General features: G+C 41.2%; 1 protein-coding gene across 14 annotated transcripts in view; it reads left to right on the top strand.

Annotated features, from left to right (window-relative positions):
* fam110b (family with sequence similarity 110 member B) overlaps positions 1-26,110 on the top strand; it is a 155,576-nt gene extending 129,466 nt beyond the window's left edge. For 6 of the 14 annotated variants that reach the window (XM_059645925.1, XM_059645924.1, XM_059645916.1 and 3 more), the window contains 2 exons: positions 22,918-23,107; positions 23,862-26,110. In XM_059645925.1, the coding sequence (XP_059501908.1) occupies positions 24,157-25,269 (1,113 nt within the window). In that variant the 5' untranslated portion in view covers positions 22,918-23,107; positions 23,862-24,156 and the 3' untranslated portion in view covers positions 25,270-26,110. Of the gene's footprint in view, positions 1-19,259; positions 19,432-22,917; positions 23,108-23,861 lie in introns of all 14 variants that reach the window. The other 8 variants (XM_059645921.1, XM_059645920.1, XM_059645913.1 and 5 more) reach the window with 2 other exon arrangements.
* Positions 26,111-26,700: the final 590 nt, after the last annotated feature.

Below are 26,700 nucleotides of genomic sequence, written 5' to 3'. Positions count from 1 at the left end.
ACATGCAGCACCTTACTGAATGTCTTTTGGAAATCTGAAGATACCACCTCCACTGGTGCCCCTCATCTATTCTGCCAATTGCTTCCCCAAAAAATTCTGGTAAATTTGTCAGGTATGATTCCCCTTTTCATTCAGCTAGCCTTGATCATAATATGCATTTATTAAATGCTGTGCTCCAATCCTTTCATTCATTTCCACATGTTGGTGCCTTGGCAACTGGATCAGCCTGGCAAAGGGCTTGATTAGCTCTGGAGTACAAGGCTTCAGTACTATTTCTGGAATGTTTTCGGGGCCCATATCCTTTGTAGTATCCATTGCTTTCAGCCATTTCTCAATATCATGTGGAGCAAACCAAATTGGTTGAAGTCTGACATCCGTTTTGCTGAGGACCTCAGGAGGAGGCTGAGATGGCTCATCCAGTCACACTTCTGGCTGAAGCTTTGTACAAGTACTGCAGCCTTGTTGTTTGCACTGATGTGCTGGGTTCCCTCATCATTGGGGATTGGGGTATTTGTGAAGCATCCACATCTTGTTAGTTGGTTAACTGCCCAGCGACATTCACAACTGAATGTGGCAGGACCACAGGGTTTTGATCCAATCCATTTGTTGTGGAATTGCTTAGCCCTGTGTATTTCATGCTGTTTCCTCTGGCATCGTTGCTCCATCAGAGCAACACCTCATTTTTAGATATGGTCCTGGCACAGCCTCCTGTATACTTCATGGAACCTGTGTTGATCGCCCAGCCTGATGGTAATGATAGAGTGAAGGAAATGCAGAAAATGGGGCGATAGGTTATTGTTAAATGCAATTCTGCTACTACAGAAGGCACACAATGCCTCATAAATGCCCAGTTTTGGGTTGCCTAGATCTTAATTTAATGTAATAAGCCTTGTATATATGAAATTCACTCAGCAACTCGCTCCCACCCCCATGAATACTACCCCCCGTGCAAAAAGGTTTTGACCCTTTCTCGAGGAACATTTGAGGAAGTTAGCACCTTTCAGCAAAGAAATATTCAGGCAGGAGCCCTAGATGGAGAGAATAAAACCTTGTCATAATGGGAGAATGCTGGCTCGAAAATGGAGTTTTAAAATCATCTAAATGCTTATGTTTCATTTATATATCTCCTGTATCTCTGGACCAAGTTCTTTGAATGTTTGGAGAGACAAAAGAACTGCCTATTCACTAAGGAGATAGGGTAGGTTATTTAATCAATGTGTGCTGGTAATATAATAAAATTTTCTTGAGAAATTAAAATGGGGATTAGAGATGCCTGTAGGCGTTTCACCAAACTGAGCAACTATGAGTTTTAATTTTTGCTAATGCAAAGAAGATGCAGCAAGGCTTTTAATGATTCAATTAAATTCTAGCAAGTTGTGTTTTTTTTTCCCTTCTCTTAGTGCGGGTCACTATTTTGAAGAAGGGGTTTCCAGCTAAAAATGTCTTAATACTGAAAGATCTGAACATTAATACAGAAAACTGCAGGTTTTACTGATGTTACATAATTTTCAGAAGGGCGAGTTGTTCACGGTCAGACTAATTTCCTCTTCATAAAGAGCTCCAAGTAGAATTACAACATAACCGTAACCCAATCGCATCTGTCTTAATTGTGGGTCTAAGTCTGAAATCAGCGCAAACAATCTGTTCTAGATTTTCACAAAAATGAGAGCGCCTCTGTCCTTTAGGTAATGGCAGGAAATCCTGGGGAACTGAAGCCCTGCATCCCTTCTCTCACAAGCAGCATCTAACATTTCTGTGGGGTAGCTGCATTCCACGTGTGTTTCTATTGAGCAGCTGCCTCAAATCCTGTGTAATTCTGCTGACCTGGGTGCCTGAAACATGAAGGACTCAGATTCTAGTTGATAGAAGCAGTCATAACTTTGTGGTTTTGTGTGGATAGCCAGGGTACCCTTTCAGAAATTTAAAGTATCCCTTTAGGTAGGTTGTGGAACAATAGTGGGGCGATCAGCTATCCTTTAGAATTCTTATTATTAGGTTTGAATGTTTGTAACACCCACAATGTCATTAGAACTCTTAAAAATATCAAGAGGCACTGTTTTTAAAAAAAAAAAACTCCTGTCAAAAGAGCTGTCAATCTGTCTAGGCATTTGATCAGAGTTCTGAAGAAGGGTTATCGGACTTGAAACATTAACTCTGATTTTTCTTCACAGATGCTGCCTGACCTGCTGAGCTTTTCCAGCAACTTCTGTTTTTGCTCCTGATTTATAGCGTCCATAGTTTTTCTTTTGGTTTTCATTTAATCACACCCTTTAATTCTCTGCAGAATCTGTTTTAAAAAAGTCATTGCAAGCTATTTCAGTCAGCATTTTGACATGAGCCTGACAGCTGTCATTAATAGCCTAGTTATTCATAAAAGGCAGGGGGTAACACTGGAAGGGTGTTTTTTTCTGACTGGAGATCTGTGACCCCCATGGTGTTCCTCAGGGATCAGTGCTGGGACACCTGTTGTCTATAATATATACAATTATTGGGAGAAGAATGTAGCTGGACTGATTAGTAAGTTTGCAGATGACACAAAGATCGGGGAAGCTGCAGATAGTGGGGAGGATTGCCAAAGGATACAGCAGGGCATAGACTGCAGACTTGGGCGAAAGAAATGGCAGATGGAGTTTAATCTGGACAAATGTGAGATGATACGTTTTGGAAGTTCTAATGAAGAAGGGAGATATACAGTAAATAACAAAACCGTCAGAAGCATTAACATGCAGAGGGATCTAGGCGTACAGAAAGTGGCAGTACACTTGGATAAGGTGATCAAGAAGGCAGATGGCATGATTGCCTTCATCTGTCAGGGCATAGTTTGTAAAAATTGGCAAGTTATGTTGCAGCGGTATAGAACTTTAGTTAGGCCACATTTGGAATGTTAAGTGAAGTTCTGGTCAACACATTACCAGAAGGATGTGGTGACTCTGGAAAGGGTACAGAACAGATTTATTAGGACATTGCTAATTTGGAGGTTTTAGCTATGAGGAGAGATTGGACAAACTTGATTTGTTTTCACTTGAATGTCTAAGGGGTGATATTACATAGAATCCCTACAGTGTGGAAACAGGCCATTTGGCTCAACAAGTTCACACCGACCCTCAGAGCATCCCACCCAGACCCATCCCCCTATAACCCACCTAATCTACGCTATGAGCAATTTAACCTGGCCAATCCACCTTGCCTGCACATCTTTGGACCATGGGAGGAAACCGGAGCACCCGGAGGATACCCACGCAAACATGGGGAGAATGTGCAAACTCCATACAGACAGTTGCCCAAGGGTGAATCAAACCTTGGCCCCTGGTGCTGTGTGAGGCAGCAGTGCTAACCACTGAGCCATCGTGCCGCCCCAAATAGAAGTTTACAAAATCTTTTTCCCAGGATAGAAATGTCAATTATTAGGCAGCATGGGTTTAAGGTAAAGGGGAGTAAGTTTAAAGGAGATGTAAGAGGCAGGTTCTTTTACGCAGGGCGTCAAAAGTGCCTGGAATCTGCTGCCAGAGGTGGTGGTGGAAGCAAGAGGTTTTTATTTTAGAAAGGTAATTGTGTTGGCACAGTCTTGGTAAGCTGAAGGGCCTGCACCTGTGCTGTTCTTTGTTCTTTGCTTTGCTTAAAACTTCAAAACAGCATCAAGGCACCACGCCCAGCAGTCTCTCTGCTTATTCCCGCATTACCCAGCTCAACTCAGAGAGAAGTCCATTACTCTGGGGAAAATCCCATTTCTTCTGGATTGGGGCAGTGGGGCTGAAAAATGACTCCTGGCCCAGGAGCAAACATCCAGGCCTACAGCTTGATTGTTTACACTTCAAATAGGAAATCCGTAAAATCAGATTCCTGAAATACAATAGTACTTGACTGTTACATTCTTTTTGTTTATAATGCACCGTTATATTGTATAACTTCAGCATCATATTTGACTTGGAACTGATCGTTTAATACAATAACATTTCCGCCTGCATAAAATAGCCTGCCTCTGATTTTGCAGCATTAATTTTCAATTCTTGTTATTGCCTCAGCCTGTTTTTTTTTTAAAGTTATGTCCAGCCACAGCCTCTGATTGTCCAGATCTGGTATTCTGTCTGTCTCTGCCTCAATGCACCTCACTGTTGCTGTGTGGACTTCAGTCATTTTTTTCCTACTCTTAATTGCCTGCTTATCTCCACACATCTCTCCATCATACTCTGTAACCCATATTTAAAATCTGCACAAGTCACTTAGATTGATCATGCTAAATTGTCCATAGTGTCCAGGGATGTGTGGGTGGGGTGTATTAGCCACGGAAAAAGCAGGGTTACAGGGATAGGGCAGGGGTGTTGTGCCTGGGTGGGATGCTCTTCAGAAGTTGGTATGGACTAGATGGACTGAAAGGCCTGCTTCCACACTGTACGGATTCTATTTAACTCTCACTAACTCTCATTCAGCCATAATGTACACTGACTCCCAATCTGAAAATACCTTGATATTAAAATCCTCGTATTGTTTTTTCAAGTTTTTCTGTGACCTTGCTGTTTGACATCCTTATACCTGCTCACCTACAGTGCACACCCAAATTTGGCACCTTGCATATTTCCAGTTGGAATTTCTCTACATTGTTAGCCATCTTTCTGATGCCTTGGACCTGAGCTTAGAAATTTGCCCTCTAAACTTCTATTCCCTTTTTCTTTTAAGATAGTCCTTATAAATCTGTATCTTTAAACAACATTTGGTCTTCTGTCCTTGCTCACTGTTGACATTTCTTTTTTAATTAATCTGTGCAGCATCTGTGGGAGAGAAACAAAGGATACCGCAGGATACAGATAGATTGCAGGCTTGGGTAAAGAAATGGCAGATGGAGTTTAATTCAGACAATGCGGGATGATACATTTTGGAAGCTGAAATTCAGGTGCGAATTATACAATAAATAGCTGAACCTGAAGAGCATTGACATAGAGAAGGATCTGACCTTCTTGGTCCACAGATCCCTGATAATGACAACACGGATGAATGTGTCAAGAAGGGATATAGCATGCTTGCCTTCATTGGCTGGGGCATCAAATATAAAAGTTGGCAAGTTATGTTAAATTGTATAAAACATTAGTTAGGTCGTATTTGGAATATTGTGTGCAGTTCTGGTTGCCACACTACCAGAAGGATCTGGATGTTCTCAGGAGGGTGCAGCGAAGGCTTACCCAGGATGTTGCCTGGTCTGGAAAGTTTTAGTTATGATGGGAGATTCAATAAACCCAGATTATTTTCACTAGAAAGACGGAGGCCAATGGGCAACCTGATAGAAGTCTACAAAGTTATGAGAGGTATAGATCGGGTGGACAGTCAGAGACTTTTTTCCCAGGTGGAAAGGTCAACTACAAGAAGGCACAGGTTCAAGGTGAGGGGAGAATGTTTGAGAGAAATGTGGGGAAAATTTTTCACCCAGAAGGTGGTCAGTGCCTGGAACGCACTGTCAGTGAGAGTGATGGAAGCAGGTATGTTAGCAACATTTAAGACGATTCTTGATAGACACATGAACAGAAGGCGAACAGAGGGATAGAAACTGTGCATGGACAGTCTTTAACAGGTCTAGCTAAGGAACAGAATCGGCACGGGCTTAGTGGGCCAAAGGGCCTGTTTCTGTGCTGTGTTATATTGTATTATTGTATTTAGAATGAACATTTCAAATCTAAAGACTCGTCTTTGAAACTTGTGTTAATTAATTTTCACATCGGTTAGGCCAGGGTTGTCTTTGAGTAATTATTCATATCATTTTTGCTTCTGAGACCTTGCTGTGTGAACAATGTTGGTGTGCTACCTACAAAAGCAGATGATGTTTGTATGATGGTACGCATTCTAGATCAGACAGGTCAGTGTCTTTCAGACAATTATATGATATCTCAACATGTTACAGTCAAGTATAAAGGCAGCCACCCCACCTGCAGGCACTGTCTGAATCATGGAGTTAGTGCAGTGTCTTCAGTGAGTCAGTTATGTGTGCGTAATGTACAGTGACATCATCAGATTATGTGTGTAAATCTCTGATGTTGTAGCCATAAATAGTTAGTATTACAAATAAGCTTCAAGGTTTCTAGCTCAATAAGAACCTAGCTTCGTGGTTTATTTACACAGGCTGAAATGAAGTAACTCACTACCTGCATCAATAACATGCCGAGGAGTTCATGTATTTCAAACTAATTTATTGTTTGCAAAATGCTGAGGCATTTCTAGAATGCAATAATCTATACAAGTGGAAGTTTTTTTCTTTTATCAGATTATATTAAAGATGATCTCACACATTGTTCATTTCTATTTTGTTACCATTTCAGTTTTTTAAAAAAAGATTTCTGCGATATAACAGTTAGGTATTCTAAAAATAAAGGGATGAACTTCCACAGGTTCCCCCTTTGTTTGTGCCATACTTTGCAGCAACCCAGGAAGTGGTTATTTCCTCAGTATTTCTGCACCTGCTTGATGTGCCACAGAAGCCCCAAAGTGATTCACCCACCACAAAATCTTTAGAGATGGGTAAATTGTGAATGGAGCTGCATGTTCCAACATTGTGCATTGACAATAAATCAGATATTTCACTTCTGAAAAACTGTTCAGACAAGCTATCTGGAAACTTTCAGTAATACTCCTTATCTATTCACATTTAATGTGCATTAATGTATGGTTATAAAGTTAAATAGTCATACTGCACAGATCTTCAGTCCAACCAGTCCATGCTGACCATATCCCAAACTAAGTTAATCCCACCTGCCTGTACTATACCCATATCCCTCCAAACACTACTTATCCATGTACTTATTCCAAATCTCTTAAACATTCTAACTGCCCTGACAGCCACCACTTCCTCTGGAAGTTCATTCCACACACAAACAACTCAGAGTTTAAAGAAGCCTTTTTCATGTCTTTTTAAAATATTTTTCCTCCCACTTTAAAAGTCTCCCCCCTCACCTTGAAATCCCTCACCCTAAGGAAAAGATACCTGCCATTCACCTTGGCCATACCCCTCATGATTATATACACCTTTATAAGATCACCCCTCAACCTCCAGGAAAATATGCCCCAGCCTACCCAGTCTCCTGTTATGACTCAAACCTTCCATACACAGCAACATCCTGCTTAATAATATCTCTCCTATAACAGGGCGGCCAGAACTGGACATGGTACTCCAGAAGATATCTCACCAATGTCCTGTACAACCTTGACATGACTTCCCAACTCCTATCTCTAATGGTCTGAGTAATAAAGGCAAGCATGCAAAATGCCTTCTTAGCCACTCTCTCCATATATGATGCAAACTTCAACGAATTATGTACTTGAACCCTAGGTCTCTGTTGTAGAACACTACTCAAGGCCCCACTTTTAATTGTATAAGTCCTGCCCTTGTTTGTTTTACCATAATGCAATACCCCACATTTATCTAATTTAAACTTCATCTACCACTGTTCAACCCATGGACCCAACTGATCAAGATCTCTTTGTAATCTTAAACAATCTTCTTCATTGTCCATCTTTGCCACCAATTTTGGTGTCATCCACAAACTTATTAACCGTGTCTTCCATGTTTTCATCAAAATCACTTATGTAAATGATAAATAAAAGCAGACCCAGCACCAGTCCTTGTGGAACACCACTGGCAACAGGCCTCCAGTCCAAAAAACATCCAACTACCATTACCCTCTGTTTCTTACCGTCAAGCCAACTTTGTATCCAGTTCGCAAGCTAACCCCGAATCCCATATGATCGAACTTTACTAATTAGTCTACAATGCAGAACCTTGTCAAAGGCTTCAATCTTGATTACTTCCTCAAACACACACAATCAAGTTTGTGAGATACAAATTTCCTCACAAAAATGCCTTGTTGCCTATCTCAAATCAATCCTTGCTTCTCCAAATGCACATAAATCCTATCTTTCAGAATCACTTCCAACAACTTACCCACTACCAAGGTCAGATTCTGGTCTACAGTTCTTAGGCTTCTCCTTACATCCCTTAAACAAAGGCACAACATTAGAATGGGAACATTGTTAAACTAGCGAAGTACTTAAACAGGTTACAGCAGAGTTTAGATTATACACAGGGTAGCAGGTGACTTTTAAAATATTTAGATTAGATTCCCTAAGGTGTACAAGTTGTATGATAATCAACAATCCTTCATCTTAAAATACTGGTTGCCAAGTAATGTTTTAAAATGAATCCATATCTATTGTCAGGGAAGTATAGCTGGTGTGAAACTCAATAGATTGTGAATGTACTTCCTCAGAGTGTTTGCCAAAAGTCTAATCATTTTTCAATGGGCCACTTCAAAAAAAACTGTTTAACTTACACAGTCATGTTGCAAAAATTATTTCACTTATATTGTTAAAACTTAAAAACTTGGCCTTGTTAATGTAACGTCAGTTTGCTACTTAACAGTTGTATTTCTTTGTAATATATTTGCAATTCACTGTGCTTCTACAACAGCACATTGCCTGCCACCAGCAGGAACGTTTCCTTAAATAAATCTATTTTTATATGGGCTAATCTAGTGAACCAGCAAAAGCTGATCGATTATTATAAAAAATGCTGACGCAGAATCTTAAAAAGCTGACAGCCTAAGAGCTGCCTTCACATTTAAAAACTAAGTAATTGCTCGTGCTTTGTAATTTAATCTGTAGGAAAACTCGGCTCAGAAATTGCAGGGAGGCCTTTTGGGGGATGATTCTTGAGCAAATTAGTTTTTTTTCTCCATTTATAGTAATATTGACATTGGTTAGTAGTCTTTACATTGACCATAACAATATACTCATCGGTGCAATTGGGAAGGAGCAAGATTGTACTCTTTGCAACATAATTGGTTCCACAGTTCTCATGTAACATTTTTAATTCTTAAGGGCTGCCACTTTCCCATTTGGTCTGGTTCCCAAATTCCACTTAAATGTTCCACGTGGATTGTTGTACAAGCTAATGGTTCTGAAGTGGTTAATATTCATGTTACAGTGAGCTCTACCCTGTCTGATGATGATATGTGGTATTTGGGTGGATGCAGTAGAGATTTGCACAAATATCGGAAGGAGCAGATATATCGACAACTGTTCTAGTGAGCTGTTTATAATTATGTCAGGCTGGTAAACTACTTTTCCTGTCAAGCAATCTACTATCAATCTACCTCGCTATACAAGACTCTTGCCTCTCGTGTTTGGACTCTTGATCTATCCTCAACCGCCAATAATTAAATTGGTCTTAGACTCAGCGTAGAGAAGAGATCGGTGGAAGCTAATTGCTCTCACCCCGAAATACCACATACTGGCAGAATGCAATCACGAGGAAAGTAGCAGAATAAAGGGATTAATCCCTCTAATGAAAATGCTTAGAATGCTGAAAATCAGGAATGTATGTTTGTTCCTTAGGGTCAGCTTTACTAAAGACACAAACAGTGGGAATGGACCATGTGACACTATATTCTGAATTATTCCACTGCCACGTCTTTGGAATTTTTAAGGAGTGAAAGTGGATTGTGGATGCAACATAGCTGGCTTCCTTTCCTAAATTCAATTCTCCTATCTAAATATTGGCACTTAGTGCACCAAATCTCGAGTCATCCTCAAGAAAAAACATCCATAACAACTTGAAAGTAAATCCAAATCTTAAATGAAAGGAAATAGTAGGAACTACAGATGCTGGAGAATCTGAGATAACAAGGTGTAGAGCTGGATAAACACAGCAGGCCAAGCAGCATCAGAGCTGACATTTCGGGCCTAGACCCTTCTTCAGAAAAGGGTCTAGGCCCGAAACGTCAGCTTTCCTGCTCCTCTGATGCTGCTTCGCCTGCTGTGTTCATCCAGCTCTACACCTTGTTATCTTAAATGTAAGGATATGGGAGTATTTAAGGCAGGGAGAAAGTTCAGTTTATTCTCTCCTCCAATTTTTTAAAACTTGAGCAGAGGGCTGCTATGCCCTTGGAAATCACATTCCAACAACATTGACTTGTTTCATGTGGATGGGAGGGGATAATTTTTTTTTAAGTATAAAGCTAGTTTTTGAACAGTGCCACGGAGAATGAGGAGAAATTGCCTTGAAAAGAGGGTGTGCCTCTTTTATGAGGGAAGATCAGGAAATTGCCCTTCTTAAATTGAACTGTCTTTGGGGGATGCAGCTTTAACTTAAATCTTCCACCCATCCTGTTTATTTCTTTTAACAAGGGAATGTACATGTAGCCTACATTTAAACAAAATGAGCAGCTTTTTTAAAAAAACCTGGTTGTAATTTTTAAGTTTTTAAACCCTTTTCTAAACAGAGTCCTAAAATATGAAAATCCTCACTAGTCCATTACAAAAACAGCTATTCTGTTCTTTCATCTTCCTTAAATTATCATCAATTCTCATAAAACCTCATCTTGTTCACTAATGCCCTCTTAGGGAAGGAAATCAGCCACCTTTACCTGGTCTGACCTACATGTGACTCCAGATCCACAGCAATGTGGTTATCTCTTGTAGGCAGCACGGTGGCTCAGTGGTTAGCACTGCAGCCTCACAGCACCAGGGACCCGGGTTCAATTCTACCCTCGGGTGACTGTCTGTGTGGAGTTTGCACATTCTCCCCGTGTCTGCGTGGGTTTCCTCCCACAGTCCGAAGCTAGGTGGATTGGCCGTGCTAAATTGCCTGGAGTGTTCAGGGGTGTGTAGGTTACACGGGGATGGGTCTGGGTGGAATGCTGCAAAGGGGCGATGTGGACTTGTTGGGCCAAAAAGCCTGTTTCCACACTGTAGGAATCTAATCTAATCTAATCTTAACTGCCCTCTGAAATGGTCTAACAATTAAGGATGGACAATATAAACAAGCTATACGGGTGATGCCCACATTCCATGCAAGAATTTTTGAAAAAGCTTGCCTGTGTAACTGTTCTGATTTGTACTTGTGCAAAGTCACAGAATTCCATACCTGTGCATAAATTGTCACATTGCACATATGTAGATTCACCCTTGCATTAATACTTCATGGCATTCTGTGGTAAAAGTAGCAAAGCATTGATTTTAAAGTTGTGTCTGAAGAAAAGATGTCCATTAAAATAAAACATTAATGATTGACCTCCTATTACAATCAAATTTTGAAAATTGTGTAAATGTAATGCTTTGCCATATTAGCAATAAGGGGTTTATTATTCTTTATTCAGCATTTCGGTTTCCTTTTCCTTTTCTGTTTGATTCTATATTGCAAGTTTTTGATTTATTGTCTGTGAATAAATACGACATTATTTGTTGCTTTGTTTCACTGGAAACAATTTTATTCTGGCATGAGGCAATAACTTTTCACATTATCACCCACTGGTCTGTGATTCTAATTTGAAATAGAGAAAAAAAGACAGGAAAACTAGGAGCGGGAGGAAGTAATTCAGCCCCTCGAGCTTGCTCCACCATTCCGTAATATCATGGCTGATCTCACCTTGGCCGCAATTCCACTTTCCTGCCCACTCTCCATAACTCTTCAACCCATTACTATTTAAAAATCTGCCTATATTCACTGCAAACTTACTCAATCTCACAGCATCCACCACACTCTGGGGGAATGAATTCCACAGATTCATAACCGTTTTGAGAGAAGATATTTCTCCCTGTTTCGAAATACTTATGTGTGTTGTTGTTCTTGAGTTTTCTTTCAATCTCAGTGAGGAAATATCCTTTCTCTATTCCTTTCAACATAACTCTGAAATTTAAAAGCCTGTACTAACTTTTTTTTATTTCATGGAAATGACCAGTATCTCAAATCTGGCATAATTGCAGATTCCTTTCCCTGGTCTCAGCATGGTAAACATAAATGCACTCACCAAGGCAATATGCCTTTTTTAGGGTATTCAAAACTGCACTGAGTATGCTTAACAGTTGCTCATCCATTGTGTGCTATAACTTTTTCATTGCACCTTCACTATTATACATGATGGCCCTATCAATAAAGGCCAGAATGTTCTACATTAATAGAGTCATAGAGTAATACAGCATGGAAACAGGCCCTTCGGCCCAAACTGGTCCACGCTGACGATGGTGCACACTCAGTTATTTTCAATTGCCCACATTTAGTCCATATCCCTCTGAACTGTTCTAGTCCGTGTACATATCTAGATGTTTTTTTAAAATGTTGCTATTGTACCTCCCTCAACCACTTTCTCTGGCAGTCCATTCTATATACACACCACTCTCTGCATGAAAACGTTGCCTGTCAAGTCAGTTTTAGAACATAGAACATAGAACATTACAGCGCAGTACAGGCCCTTCGGCCCTCGATGTTGTGCTGACCTGTGAAACCAATCTGAAGCCCATCTAACCTACTCTATTCCATTATCATCTATATGTTTATCCAATGACCATGGACAGAGCAGGGACTGGAACATGGATAGAGCAGGGACAGGACCATGGATAGAGCAGGGACAGGAATGGTTGTTGCAGGTTCCAGGATTTAGATGTTTCAGTAAGAACAGAGAAGATGGTTTTAAATCTTTTCCCTCTCAATTTAAATGTATGCCTTCTAGTTTTCAATTCCCCATCCCTGGGAAAAAGACTATATGCATTCATTCTAGCTATAGCCCTCATGATTTTATGTACCTCAATAAGGTCACCCTCATTCTCCTATATTCCAAGGAATAAAGTCCTATCCTGGCCAACCTCTCCCTATAACTCAGGCCTAATAGTCCTGGCAACATCCTTGTATATCTCCTTTGTATGCTTACCAATTTAACAGTGTCTTTCCTATAACAGGGTGACCAAAACTGCACAATACTCCGTGTGGCCTCACCAACGACTTATACAACTGTAACATAATGTTCCAACTCCTATACTCAGTGCCCTAACTGATGAAGGCAAGCATATCAGATGCCTTCTTCACTACCTTGTCTACCTGTGATGCCACTTTCGATGAACTACATACTTGTCCACCTAGGTCCCTGTGTTCCACAACACTCCTCAGGACTGTACCATTTACTGTATTAGTCCTACCTTGGTTTGACTTTCCAAAGTGCAACACCTCACACTTATCTGTATTAAATTCTATTTGCCAATCCTCAGCCCACTTCCACATCTGATAAAGATCAGTCTGTAATTTTTGATAACCTTCCTCGCTATCGGTGATACCTCCTAGTTTTGTATCATCTGCAAAATTACTAACAATGCCTTGGACAGTCAGACCCAGATCATTTGTGTAAATAATAACAACAAAGGTCCCAGGACTGACCCCTGTGGTACACCACTAGTCACAAGCCTCCAGTCCAAGAGACAAACTTCAACCATCACCCTCTGCTTCCTACCATCGGGCCAATTTTGAATCCAATCAGCTAGCTCTCCCTGGATCCAACGCAACCTAGTCATCATAAATAACTATGTGGGACCTTGTCAAAGGCCTTTCTAAAGCCTATATAGGCAACATTCTCTGCCCCTCTTTCATCTGTCCTTTTGGTTACCTCTTTGAAAAACTCTAAAAGATTTGTTAGACATGACTGCCCGCACACAAATCAACGCTGACTATCACTAATGAGATCTTCAATGTCCAAATGTTGATTGATCCTGTCTTTCAGTATCTTTTCCAATAACTTGCCTACTGCTCATGTCAGGCTCGCCGGCCTGTAGTTCGTTCACTTGTCTTTGTTACCTTTCTTAAACAACGGAACAACACTGGCCACCCTCTAGTCTTTCAGAACTTCACCAGTGGCTAATGTTGAAGCAAAAATCTCTGCAAGGGCCTCTGCAATTCCTTCCCTAAACTCCCACACTGTCCAAGGGATGGACCTGATCAGACCCAGGGATTTATTCACCTTAATGTGCTTTACGGCTGCAAACGCCTCCTCTCTGGTAATATGTCTGTGGTCTTAAACATCCCCACTTCTTACCTTAGCCTCCATGATTCTCCCCTGAGTAAACACTGAGGAGAAACATTCATTAAAAATGTCCCCCTTCTCCTGTGGTACCACACATAGACAGCCATGCTGCTTTTAAGGGAACCTGCTCTCTCCTTAGCCACCCATTTTCTCTTAATTTAGCTATAGACCCTTTTGAGATTATCTTTAACCTTATGTGCCAGATCCATCTCATACCCTCTTTTTGTTCATTTGATTTCTCTCTTAAGTGTCCTCCTACACCTTTTTACAATCATCCAGGGAATTATTTGAGCCTGACAGTTTAAATCTAATGTATGCTGCCTTCTTTGTCCTGACCAGACCCTCAATACCCCTCATCAGCCGGGGATCCCTAAACCTGCCATCTTTTCCCTTCTCCCTAACAGGGACGTACTGCCCCTGGACTCTTGATATCACACCTTTAAAAGCCTCCCATTTGCCAGTCGTTCCTTTTTCTTCAAATAGACCCACCCAATCAACCGCTAGATCCTGCCTCATGTCCACAAAATTGGCCCATTTCCTGTTTAGTACCTTAATCTGTGGACTTATTCTATCTTTTTCCATAACTATGTTAAAACTAAGAGCATTATGGTCTCTGGACCCAAAGTGCTCTCCAACTGACATTTCAGGCCCTTGCTCAACCTCGTTTCCTAAGATGAGGTCAAGTGTTGCAGCCCCCTGAGTAGGGCCTTCCACATATTGACTTAGGAGACTTTCTGGGAAATTCCATGCCATTGAGCCCTTTACACGCTGGGTGGCCCAGTCAATGCAAGTAAAATTAAAATCTCCCAAAAATGATACTCAATTATTACTACAGGTATCTGTAATCTCTGTACACATCTACTCTTCGAGTACCCACTAGCAATTTGGGGGTCTATTCTACAGTCCCAGAGTGACTATCCCCTTCTTGTTTCTAAGTTCTAACCGTATGGCTTCATTTGATGATCGCTTAAGAATATCGTCTCCAAGCACTGTTGTTATGTGAGATAACAAGGTGTAGAGCTGGATGAACACAGCAGGCTGAGCAGGAAGGCTGACGTTTCAGGCCTCGATCCTTCTTCACAAATTTTCTGAAGAAGGTGCTAGGCCCGAAACATCACCCTTTCTGCTCCTCTAATGTTGCTTGGCCTGCTCTGTTCATCCAGCTCTACACCTTGTTATCTCAGATTCTCCAGCATCCGCAGTTCCTACTATCTCTATTGTTATCTTCTCCCTTATCAAAAGGGCAACTCCCCCCTTCACTTGTACTTCTGTCTTTCATACTTTCAGAGAATTTTCATTCATTCATTCACAGAGCAAGGGTGTCATTAGACCAGCATTTATTGCCCATCCCTAACTGCCCAGAGGGCAGTTAAGAATCAACCATATTGCTGTGGCTTTGGGCCACATGTAGGCCAGACCAGGTAAGGATAGCAAGTTCCTTCCCTCTCAGACATTAATTAACCAGATGGCTTTTTCCTGAAAATCGAGTTCAACGTTAGACTGCTAATTCCACATTTTTATATGAATTCAAATTCCACCATCTGCTGTGGTGGGATTCAAACACAGGTGTCCTGAAAATTACCTGGATTTCTGGATTAACAGCCCAGCAATAATACTACTAGACCACCACCTCCCCAATCTACACAAGTCTGTAAACCTGAAGTTGCAGTCAGTTTCCATGGAGTACTGACAGTGAACTTGACCAGTGTTTCAACTGAGGTGACCAGTGAAGCTTGCCCTATTAGATGCCACTGTTGCATTACGACAAAGGAAATCTGTGTGGGTGTTAGGTGGCAATGAGATCAGACTTTGCTGCAATGACTACTTTCCTTGAAGTGGAATTCTTTGTCTAAATTTACATCAGACAACAATAGCACAAAATTAATACCTTCAGAGAAGGAGTAGATATTTAGTCATTTAAATATTTAACATCTCTGTTGGTTGGTATTACAATGTCAGAAGTCACACAACACTAGGTTACAGCCCAACAGGTTTATTTGAAACCACAAGTTTTCGGAGTATAGCCTCCTCTTCAGGTGAAGTGACCAGTTTGACCATGTTTTGGCATAGCTTTGTTTTTTTAACGACAACAGAATTCATTGCTTTTCACGCATCAGTTATTCCAATGAAAATAATTTATCTCTGAAATTTTAGACATTCTACGTTTATACAATGCCACAACCTATTGGATGTTTTTAAAGGGAAATCCCGTGTTTCAGTTTCTGCCCTATTCTGTAATCTCCAGAACATCTGATATGCACGTTGCAATGAATCAATTCATTTTGATTTGACTTAATTCATTGTAGTCACATGCACGTGAGTACAGAGAAGTTTTTTTTGTTTTGTGGGCAGTACCGGCAGATCATAGCAAACAAGGACATACAGATCATAGAGTGCTGAGACAGAGCAAGGTATACAGGGTTACAGCTGCACAAGAGCTGCACAGAGCAAAATCAACATTGTTTCAAGCTAGAGGTCCATTCATCAGTCTAATAACAGTAGGGAAGAAGCTGTTCTTGAACCTTTTTGTGCGTGGGTTCAAGCTTCTATATCTTCTGCCTGTCAGAAGAGGTTCAAAGAGAGCATTACCAGGGTGGGAGGGGTCTTTGATGGCAGCCTTTGCATGGCAACAAGAAGTGCAAGTGGATTTATGAGTAGGAGGTTGGCTCCCGTGATGGTCTGGGCTGTGCTTGCAACTTTCTTAGTTCCTTATGGTCCTGGGCAGAGCAGTTCCCATTCCAGCCGTTTTGCACCCAGATGCAATGCTTTCTATGGTGCATCTGTAAGAGTTGATGAGGGTTCTTAAGGATATTTCAAATTTCCTAAGCCACCTGAGGAAGAAGAAGCCTAGTTGTGCCTTCATTGGGCTCTCTATACACTGACCACAATCTCTCTTCATAAACATTTATACTGTGTAGTGTCTTAAGTACAATTGATATGATTAACTTCTTTAGTTTAACTTCTGTCTGTAGCTTCAAAACGCTGGGGCATTCTTAGGTGTTATTTCCTCAAAAACTAGTCAGGAAGCCAATGTGACCAGACTAATGAATGTACATATAAGTTCTATGCACGCACAAGTAACATTCCCAAAAGTTCACGAATGTCATGTTGCAAAATGTTTGAAAATGGGATAATTTTTGGAATAGAAATATAGCAACAGAAGATAGGAGCAGGGGTGGGCCATTTGGCCTTTGAGCCTGATCTGCCATTCATCACGATCATAGCTGATCATCCAACTCAATAGCCTAATCCCATTTTCTCCCTATAACCATTAATCCTATTCGCCCCAATGCTATATCTATATGCCTCTTGAATACTTTGAATGTTTTGGCATCAAATACTTCCAGTGGTAATGAATTCCACAGGTTCACTACTCTTTAGGTGAAGAAATGTCTCCTCATCTCCGACCTAAATCATCTACCCTGAATCCTCATACTGTGAGTCCTGGTTCTGGACTCACTCACCATCGGGAACATCCTCCCTGCATCTACCTTGTCCAGTCCAGTTAGAATTTTAAAAGTCTCCATGAGATTCCTCCCTCATTTGTCTGAACTCCAGCAAGAGCAATCCCAACCTAATCAGCCTCTACCCAGTAGGTCAGTCCTGCCATCCCTAGAACCAGCCTGGTAAACCTTCACTGCACTCCCTTAAGAGCAAGAGCATCCTTCCTCAGAAAAGGAGACCAAAAGTGCACATAATATTCCAGATGTGGTCTCACCAAGGCCCTGTACACCTGCAACAACACATCCCTGCACCTGTACCCAAAATGTCCAGCAAAAAAGGCAATACCATTTGCCTTCTTTACTGCGTGCTGCACCTGCACGCTTACCTTCAGTGACTGGTGCGTAAGGATGCCCAAGTCCTGCTACACCCACCCCTCTGCCAATTTACAGCCGTTGAGGTAGTAGCATGTCTTCTTGTTTATGCTTCAGAAATGAATAATCTAACGTTTATCCAAATTCTACTGCATCTGCCATTGATTTGCTCACTCACCTAACCTGTTGAGTTCATGCTAAAGGACCTCTGTATCCTCATCACAATTCACCCTCCCACCTACTTGGTATCATCTGCAAATTTGGAGATGTTACATTTTGTTCCCTCATCCAAATCATTAATATATATTGTGAATAGCTGGGGTCTTCGTACCAAACCTTGTGGCACCCCACTAGTTACTGCCTGCCAATGTGAAAAGGACCCATTAATTCCTACCTTTGTTTTCTCTCTGTCAACCAGTTTCCTATCCATCTCAATACACTTGTGTCCTCCACCATCCCATGCTTTTTAACCTTACACATTAATTTCTTATGTGGGGCTTTGTCAAATGCTTTCTGGCTCCCCCTTGTCAACTCTACTAGTTTCATTTTCATCGAATACCAACAGATTTGTCAAGCATGATTTCCCCTTCATAAAACCATGCTGACTCTGTCTGATCCTGCCAGTGCTTTCTGAATGCTATGCTACAAAACCCTTAACGGATTTAAGAACTTTCCTCACTAATGATATTAGGCTCATCGGTCTATAATTCTGTGTTTTCTCTATACCTTCCTTTTGAATATTGAAATGAATATGTGGTGGGCATGGGGTCTTTAATTAAATACCCATGACATGCAGAACCAACATAGTTTACAAAATATGATGCAACGACTGCTCAAACATTACATCGAATAGACAGGATGGAAACTAGCCGTCAGAATACATGAATATCAGCTAGCAGCAAAACACGACAACTTTCCCTAACATCACTATACTCAGACAATGAAGGCCATCAGTTTAACTAGGACAAGGTAACCGTAGTAGCCCAAGCCAAACATAGACACGCATGGGAATTCCTAGAGGTATGGTTCTCATCCCACAATGCAATCAGCAAACATAGAGAATTGGACCCCATATACAAACCCATACAGATCTAAACCGGAAACGACACTACTCACTATAACAGACCAGATAGTATAAATTCCAGGTGTAGTAGAACAACTGTCTTTCATTGGAGGTCTCACTGATGATGTTGCCTAGCACAGTGGCAAAATGTCCAAATGAAAACAAGCCAGCTCAGCGAGCAAGTCAACAATCTCACCCATAACCTGAGCTATAGATCTTTGCAAAAACCTTAAATATTGGTCAAGAAAACCATCCTGTATACATTCCAGGAATTCCTTCTCTATGGCATTGCGGCTAATTTGATTTGCCCAATCTGTGAGCAGATTAAGGTCACCCATGATTACCCCATGATTATGTGACTTTAATCTGCTCACATGAATGGAAGAGACATTTCTTTTCTTATCTTTTACATTTGAAGTAACTGGAAGTTATTACTCTGTTTGAAATCTTCATTTACAAGCCTGTTGTTGAACATGTGATTCACGCACGTGGCAGATGGTTTACTTCTGAAAATATCATTAAAGTTTCCAAAAAAAAATTAACGTTTTCCCCATGCAGGTCGTGAATGTGTATATTCATTGTCCAGCAAATTTTAGGCTGCCATCAGGGAAGAAATCCTATGTATGAACTATGAGATACAGTGCACAATGTTATGTGTATTCTAAGCGTCATTTCTTCTGTTCACTTTATTCAACACGTGGTAGATATCCAACAGTGATTTTTCGAAAAGGTAAGATTGCAGATATTTTCGATGATGCACATTAGCAGACTTATGTTACATCTGTGTGTGTGGCTTTATAGTATGGTATTGCATTGCAAAAATATGAAGGGAGATTTTGGAAATTGCCTCAAATTATTTGAACCCAATCGCTTACAGAATCCTGTAAGCAGCAACTTCCTTTAGTTGATTCTTGCCATTTCTGCCTCTTGCTGTTTAGACCAGATGTTTAGTGTTATCAGTCACTGTCCCTGTGGGAATGTTCGAAGCCCAGATTGTATGCTTGCAGGTAGAACGTTATTTTAGGTTGAAGTGAGGGAGCAGACCATTTTGTATTTCTCTCTCGTCTGTTCCTCCATCACTGAATGAAATCTACGGTAGGCAAAGCCTTTGTGGAGAACTCACAGGCAGATAATATGCAGTCATTCCGAATTCTTGATATGCGCAATGGCCCTATGAACACGCTACCCCATTCAGCCATGTTTCAGTAAGGAATTGTCGATGACCATGCCAGGAACAGCACTGAGTATGCCTAAAAATAAGATGCCAACCAGTGCTGCTACGAAACAATAGAAACTAAATGGTATTAGCAGAGCTAAGCAAGGCTATAACAAACAGATTAAATCCAAGCCCTGAAGCCCTGCCACGTCCAGTAATGACTGGTGTCACTCAATTAGCTGACCTTTCCAACAACAAAAGATCAGGACTAGTAATGCACACTGTCAGTTGCACAGTGCTCAACACCATTTGCAAACACTCAGAGTGAAAAGGTTTGTGCTTCCGTGAAGCGAGACCCGGGCAACATTCAAAATGGAACTGATAAGTCAATGTAACGTTGTTTGGCACTTGAACAGAAACAATACCCACCTTCAAGAGGAGAGAGAGTCCAACCAAATTTGCTTGGCATTCAACATCATTATCATGACTGAATTCCCACACCGTCACATTCAATGGACCTGCAGTCATGAAAGTCAGAACTAGATCATCTAGACAGATACTGCAGCAGGTCAGACACTGATTATTCTGTAGCAAGTAACTCAGCTCCACACTCATCAGAGCTTTTTCACCGTCTGTGATGCAAGAGTCAGCCATCTGATAATGTGCCCCTCACGTGCCTGAATGATTGCAGCTGCATTTTTGAATAATTAATAGGAGCCAGAGTGAGCCACATACAACTTCTGATCCACTCTGGCATTAAGGAAGGGTCACCGTACCTGAAACATTAACTCTGTTTCTCCTCCATAGATGCTGCCAGACCTGCTGAGCTTTTCCAGCAACTTTGTTTTTGTTCCTGATTTACAGCATCCACAGTTCTTTTGGTTCGTATTAAATCAAGGCTGATTTATCTCAGCTCCACATTTCTGTATCCCTTAATTCCCTTAATATCCAAAATTCTATACATTTTTTCTTGATTATGTCCAGTACTACCCATAGCTTTCAGAGATCCCAAAGATTCACATTCTCGATATTTTCTGTGAAGGATTTCCTCCTCAGTTTTAAATGACCAGTCGTTTATTTGCAGTTTAAGATCCTGTGTTCCAGATTTCCCAACCAGGGGATTTTTCTTCTCTTTGAGCGCACTGCTAAACCCTGTATGTTTCAATGAGATCACCTGTCATTCTTTTAAATGTCACAAATTAAAGGCCGAGTCAACTGCAATCTGCCCTCACCACATGCCATCTTGGGGCGGCAGGCAATGTAAGGCAGGGATAATGGAGAGGTACTCGAGTTGGCAGGATCAGACCAATGGTGCAGTTCACAAGGGGCCTCACTATTCACAGTATTTATTAACAGCTTGATGATTGTATAGAAAGTCAAATATTTCAAATTTATTCAGGTCACAAAATTAGGTGACATTGTACGCAGTGTAGATAATAGCATAAAATTACAAAGGAGCATTGATATAATAAGTAAATGGGCAAAATGTAATTTTTTTTAACTTCGTTTCAATTTTCTAGATGGAATGTAGTTAAATATAGTTGATGTCCACAGCAACTTGGTGTTTCAGGTACATAGGTTTTTAAACATCATGAGCAGAAGCAGAAAATAATCAAGAAACCCAATGGAATACTCACCTTTATTATCTAGAGGACTGGAGTAAAAAGATGCAGAAGAGTTGCTGTAGTTGTACAAAACCCTGGTTAGACTCCACTTGGAGTGCTGTGAGCAGAACTGGGCACTAAACCTTAGCAAAGATAGAATGGCCTTGATAGAGTACAGTGTAGGTTTACAAGGATGGTTCCTGGACTTCAGAGGTTAAGTTATGAGGAGCAGTAATACAAATTTGGCCTGTTTTATTTAGAATTTAGAAGGTTAAAGGGTGATCTGATTGAAGTCTTCAAGATATTTATGGAAAAAGACACAGTTGATAAAGATTATCTCTTTCGAGTGTTTGGGAATCCTAGAACTAAGGGGGATGATATGAGAATTAGGGCCAGACCGTTAGGACAGATGTTAGGAAGCAGTTCTACACACAAAGGGAGTGAGTTTAGGGTGGAGCTGGTCCCATGACAATTTCCAACTGGAAGCACAAGGGCAGAAGATACATGGGAACACCGCCACCTCCAAGTTTCCTTTCAAGCCACTCACCATCTACCTTGGAAGTATATTGCTGCCCCATCAATGTTGCTGGGTAAGGTCCTGGAATTCTCTCCCTTAGGGTATTGTGGGTGTACCTAAAGCACATTGATTGTAATAGTTCAAAAAGGCAGTTCACCACCACCTCCACGAGGGCAATTAGGAACCAGCCCAGCCTGTCTCTGCCTCCCTAACCTGTTCTTCCTCTCACCCATCCCTTCCTCCCACCCCAAGTCGCACCTCCATTTCCTACCTATTAACCTCATCCCACCTCCTTGACCTGTCCGTCTTCTCTGGACTGACCTATCCCCTCCCTACCTCCCCACCTATACTCTCCTCTCCACCTATCTTCTTTTCTCTCCATCTTCGGTCCGCCTCCCCCTCTCTCCCTATTTATTCCAGAACCCTCACCCCATCCCCCTCTCTGATGAAGGGTCTAGGCCCGAAATGTCAGTTTTTGTGCTCCTGAGATGCTGCTTGGCCTGCTGTGTTCATCCAGCTTCACACTTTATTATCTTGGATTCTCCAGCATCTGCAGTTCCCATTATCTCTGATACAAAAAATAAATGCTGGCCAGCCAGCAATGCCCATGTCCCATAAATGAATTTTTTAAAAAATTCAACACTTTCCACATTTCATTAACACATAAAAGAACAAAGAAAAGTCAGTGATATCAAGGAAAATTTGGTTAAATTCTGCATTATCAGTGTGACCTGCTTAAAGATGTATTGTAGTATCAAAATACTGAACTGCAAAATTAAGTGTACAATTTTCATTTTTGGGAGGAATATGGTTAATTGTCACAATTTTATTGGAGATGTTAATAATACATGAGCACTCTTTCTTCCCGTGGATAATTTTATATTACCGATTTATTGTAATGGCTAAATATGATACGGACATGTTTTTAACTTTCTCCAGAACAAAATCACTTAGCCGGCACAACATCAAAAGATTCAGGTGTGTTAATACATGCATGATTGTGCTTTTAAACTGAACAAACAAAGTTGGCACTTCCCTTATCCTAACCTGAGAGATGCTCACAAACGTGCCTAGATGGTTCATGACATGGACAGCAACCCGGGTTTGTTCAGCCTCCCTTTGGCCCAAGGTCAGTGTTACATGGCTAACGTGAGCCTTCATTCCTGACAGAGAGCACTATTAATATTCAAGATAATAAAATGTGAGGCTGGATGAACACAGCAGGCCAAGCAGCATCTCAGGAGCACAAAAGCTGACGTTTCGGGCCTAGACCCTTCATCAGAGAGGAATTGTGCTCCTGAGATGCTGCTTGGCCTGCTGTGTTCATCCAGCCTCACATTTTATTATCTTGGAATTCTCCAGCATCTGCAGTTCCCATTATCTCTGATACTATTAATATTCATGAGTTATTCTCAATGCACAATGGTATAAAATGTTGATGCTAAGCTGGCTTGTATGACGAAGCTATTTTTAAAGATCACAGTTGGCCCATTTGATGTATTTGAGCACACCATTGGCAATGCAGATTTTCATTTGCATGATTTGCTGCATTCCTCACTAGCTAATCACTGCAAACTAGGAGATAGCAAGAGCTGCAGATGCTGGAGTCGGAGTCAAAACGCTGTAGAGCTGGAGGAACGCAGCAAGTGAGACAGCATCAGATGAGCAGGAGTGTCGATGTTTTGGGCCTCGACCCTTCATCAGGAAGGTCTATGCCCCGAAACACCAACTCTCCTGCTCCCCTGATGCTGCATGACCTGCGATAGTCCTCCAGCTCCACACAGTATGGATGGCAACCCAGGTGTTTTTTTCAGTTTTGTTGCTGAAGATTAGGTTTGGTGTCACCCATTGATAGTAACACAGTTGGTTATTCTCTGTTTCAGATCCCCATCTGGAGTTGCGCAGGAAAGAACTGACAAGTCTCCCACATCTCCTGGCCAACTTCAAAGAAGCAGCAGCACAGAGTAATACCAAGTTGTGTCTCACGGCTGGTTGTATGAAGGCTGGCTTTAAAGAGAACAGTGATATATATGAGGCATCAGATGAGACTGTGCTGGTAACACTTGCAGCATAAGACCCTTCCTCCCTTCATCTGTTTGACATACATGATTCAACACAGTGCTTTTGGAGTTGCTCAACACAGATTCCAAGACGGCTGCTGGGGACAAGCCATCGAGCATGCCTACAGAAATGCTACAAGCAGATAGCATGGTCAAACCTGTTGGTTCAGCAACTACGTTTACGTCAGCTGTTCCTCTTCGCATACTAAATAAAGGGCCAGACTATTTCCGAAGGCAGGCAGAGCCTAACCCGAAAAGACTCAGCGCCGTGGAACGGCTTGAAGCTGATAAAGCGAAATATGTGAAGAGTCAAGAAGTCATCAATGCCAAGCAGGAGCCGGTGAAACCAGCAGTGCTGGCAAAGCCGCCAGTCTGCCCAGCAGTCAGGCGGGCAGCAGGTACCCCTTCACAAAAGCTATCTAACAATCATAAAGCAGACAGCACTGCCAAAAGAGAAAACTTGAATCTGGAAATTTTGAAGAATATAATTAATAGCTCAGAAAGCTCCACCTCAGGGTCAGTGCACAAACACACCGCACGGAATTGGCCCCAGCATAGACCTGCCTCCACAGAAATCAACAGGCGCACGTTCACAGAATCTATTCAGGTGTACAGTAACCAAGGCCATGGTAGTCTACAGGGAGACAACCTCAACGTAACCAAGCGATTGTTTGAAGACCAAGTCAGCGATTCAGCCCTGCACATTTCTCACAGTTCCGCAGATGTGAGGAGGGTTGTTGAAGGGAAGCCTCTAAAACCAATCCCCAGTAGCAGTTCTGCCCCTCCTGTTCTGCCCAAACCTAATATTTCAACATGTAATGTACCCAGGTCACCCGCACAAACCCCTCCAGACTTGCCCAACAATCCAAGCAGACGACCATCCCTTCATCGCTCCAAGTCCGATCTCAGCGACCGATACGCCCGTGCTAATGCTGACGTGGAGCGGTTCTTTAATTACTGCGGACTTGATCCTGAAGAACTTGAAAACATTGGAATGGAAAACTTCACAAGGGCTAATTCAGACATAATCTCCCTGAACTTTCGCAGTGCGAGCATGATCAGTTCAGACTGTGAGCAGTCACGACGGAGCAATGATGACCTGACAGATGATGAGGAAACCAATGACCGTGTGCCATATGGTATTTCAGCAGTGGAAAGGAATGCTAGGGTGATTAAATGGTTATATAGTTGCAAACAAGCTAAAGAATCCCAGAAAATATCTCATGTTTAAGAAAGGACAAAAATTTGGGTTGAATGAGAGGTTTTTGTATTTTTATTTTGTCTGTGAATCTTTTAGTTGTGAAGAATTGCAATGTCTACTGGGATTTTTCTTGCAGATCTCAATTCCTCTGTGTTGCTAGCTGTCTGTTCTCTCATTGCATGCTCATTGACTTGAATTCAGAATTGGCCTATACTTCAGATTATATGAAGACATGGACTTTTCAGTTGTATTAGATATATGCCTATATACATATGTATTGATCAAAAACAGCACGGGGTACTATGTCCACATTTTATTGTACATTTCAAACAATTATATGTGAGAACATATGGCCTTTGTTGTGTCAGAATCTATTCGTAAATAATGTAACCAGGAAAAAAGAAAAGCATCTGTCTGCAATATTGCGTTGGCAGTCATTTTGGTCTTGAAACGCATGGTACAGACCATGTAATCTCTAATAGTCCCATATAACCTGTAATAGTAGTGAGTTGTCTATAATATTTCTCTTGAAGCTGTCCAATTTAATGCATCAGCATGGTTCAGCTCTGACAATCCATGTCTTCCAAACCTGCTTCGACTGCCAGTCCAACTGTCTGCTGTAATGTGGTGCTCAGAAGTGAAAAGTACAGCGGGTGATCTCATTAACTTGGTCATTGTTGCTTTTTAATAGACTTCAGTACTGCACTTCATTTCATAAAAAAGACTGGTGCCTGAGCTGATGGGGAAACCAGATTTTCTTTTGTACCATATAGTCGCTGTTAAGAGTTTGTAAATACTTTAAAAGATGTTATCAGATCTGTAAAGAAGAATCTGTTATACGAATAAATAGTTTCCAGTCCATTCATCACCATTTTCGATTTTAGCTTTTTCATTCATAATGCTGAAGTTGCTTTAGTTTTAATATGAATACTTTCAGAAAGGTTTACATTTTTGATTACTTTTTTATTCCTGTTGAGGCTCCAAGAAGCGTCAGTACACTGCTGGCAACGTTCAATGGTTGCCTTAGTTGACAAAACGTCACATTCATTGTTCAAATCCTAGAAATGTATTAGATTCTTGATCAGGCTCACCACTGTAATGTAATCTCTTCTAAAGGCTATAGGAAGTTTCCAAAAGTCTGGCAGTGTGATGCTTTAAATTTGCAGCAAAAAGCATAATAATTCTGATTTGGAATTATTATCCCAGGCCTTATTTGTTTCATGTTGTGCTTCAGACAGTAATATCTTTAAGCTATGATCACGTACTTTATACATTTCTTTTTTTCATCTCAAATCCTCAGCAAGGACCAGCTATCCCTTGTTTGCATCTCCCGGTGCTTGTAATCAACTAAAGTCTGATGGTCTGTTTTAAAATCCACGTCAATGTTTCAGTAAAGCTGCAATAGGGGATCACAGGTTGTATAATTGGTCTCAAAAAAAAGAACCTGGTGTCCTCTTCATA

Source organism: Stegostoma tigrinum, chromosome 5 (assembly GCF_030684315.1).
Source record: "Stegostoma tigrinum isolate sSteTig4 chromosome 5, sSteTig4.hap1, whole genome shotgun sequence".
Lineage (NCBI taxonomy): Eukaryota > Metazoa > Chordata > Chondrichthyes > Orectolobiformes > Stegostomatidae > Stegostoma > Stegostoma tigrinum.
This window is presented reverse-complemented; position numbering and strand designations above follow the sequence as displayed.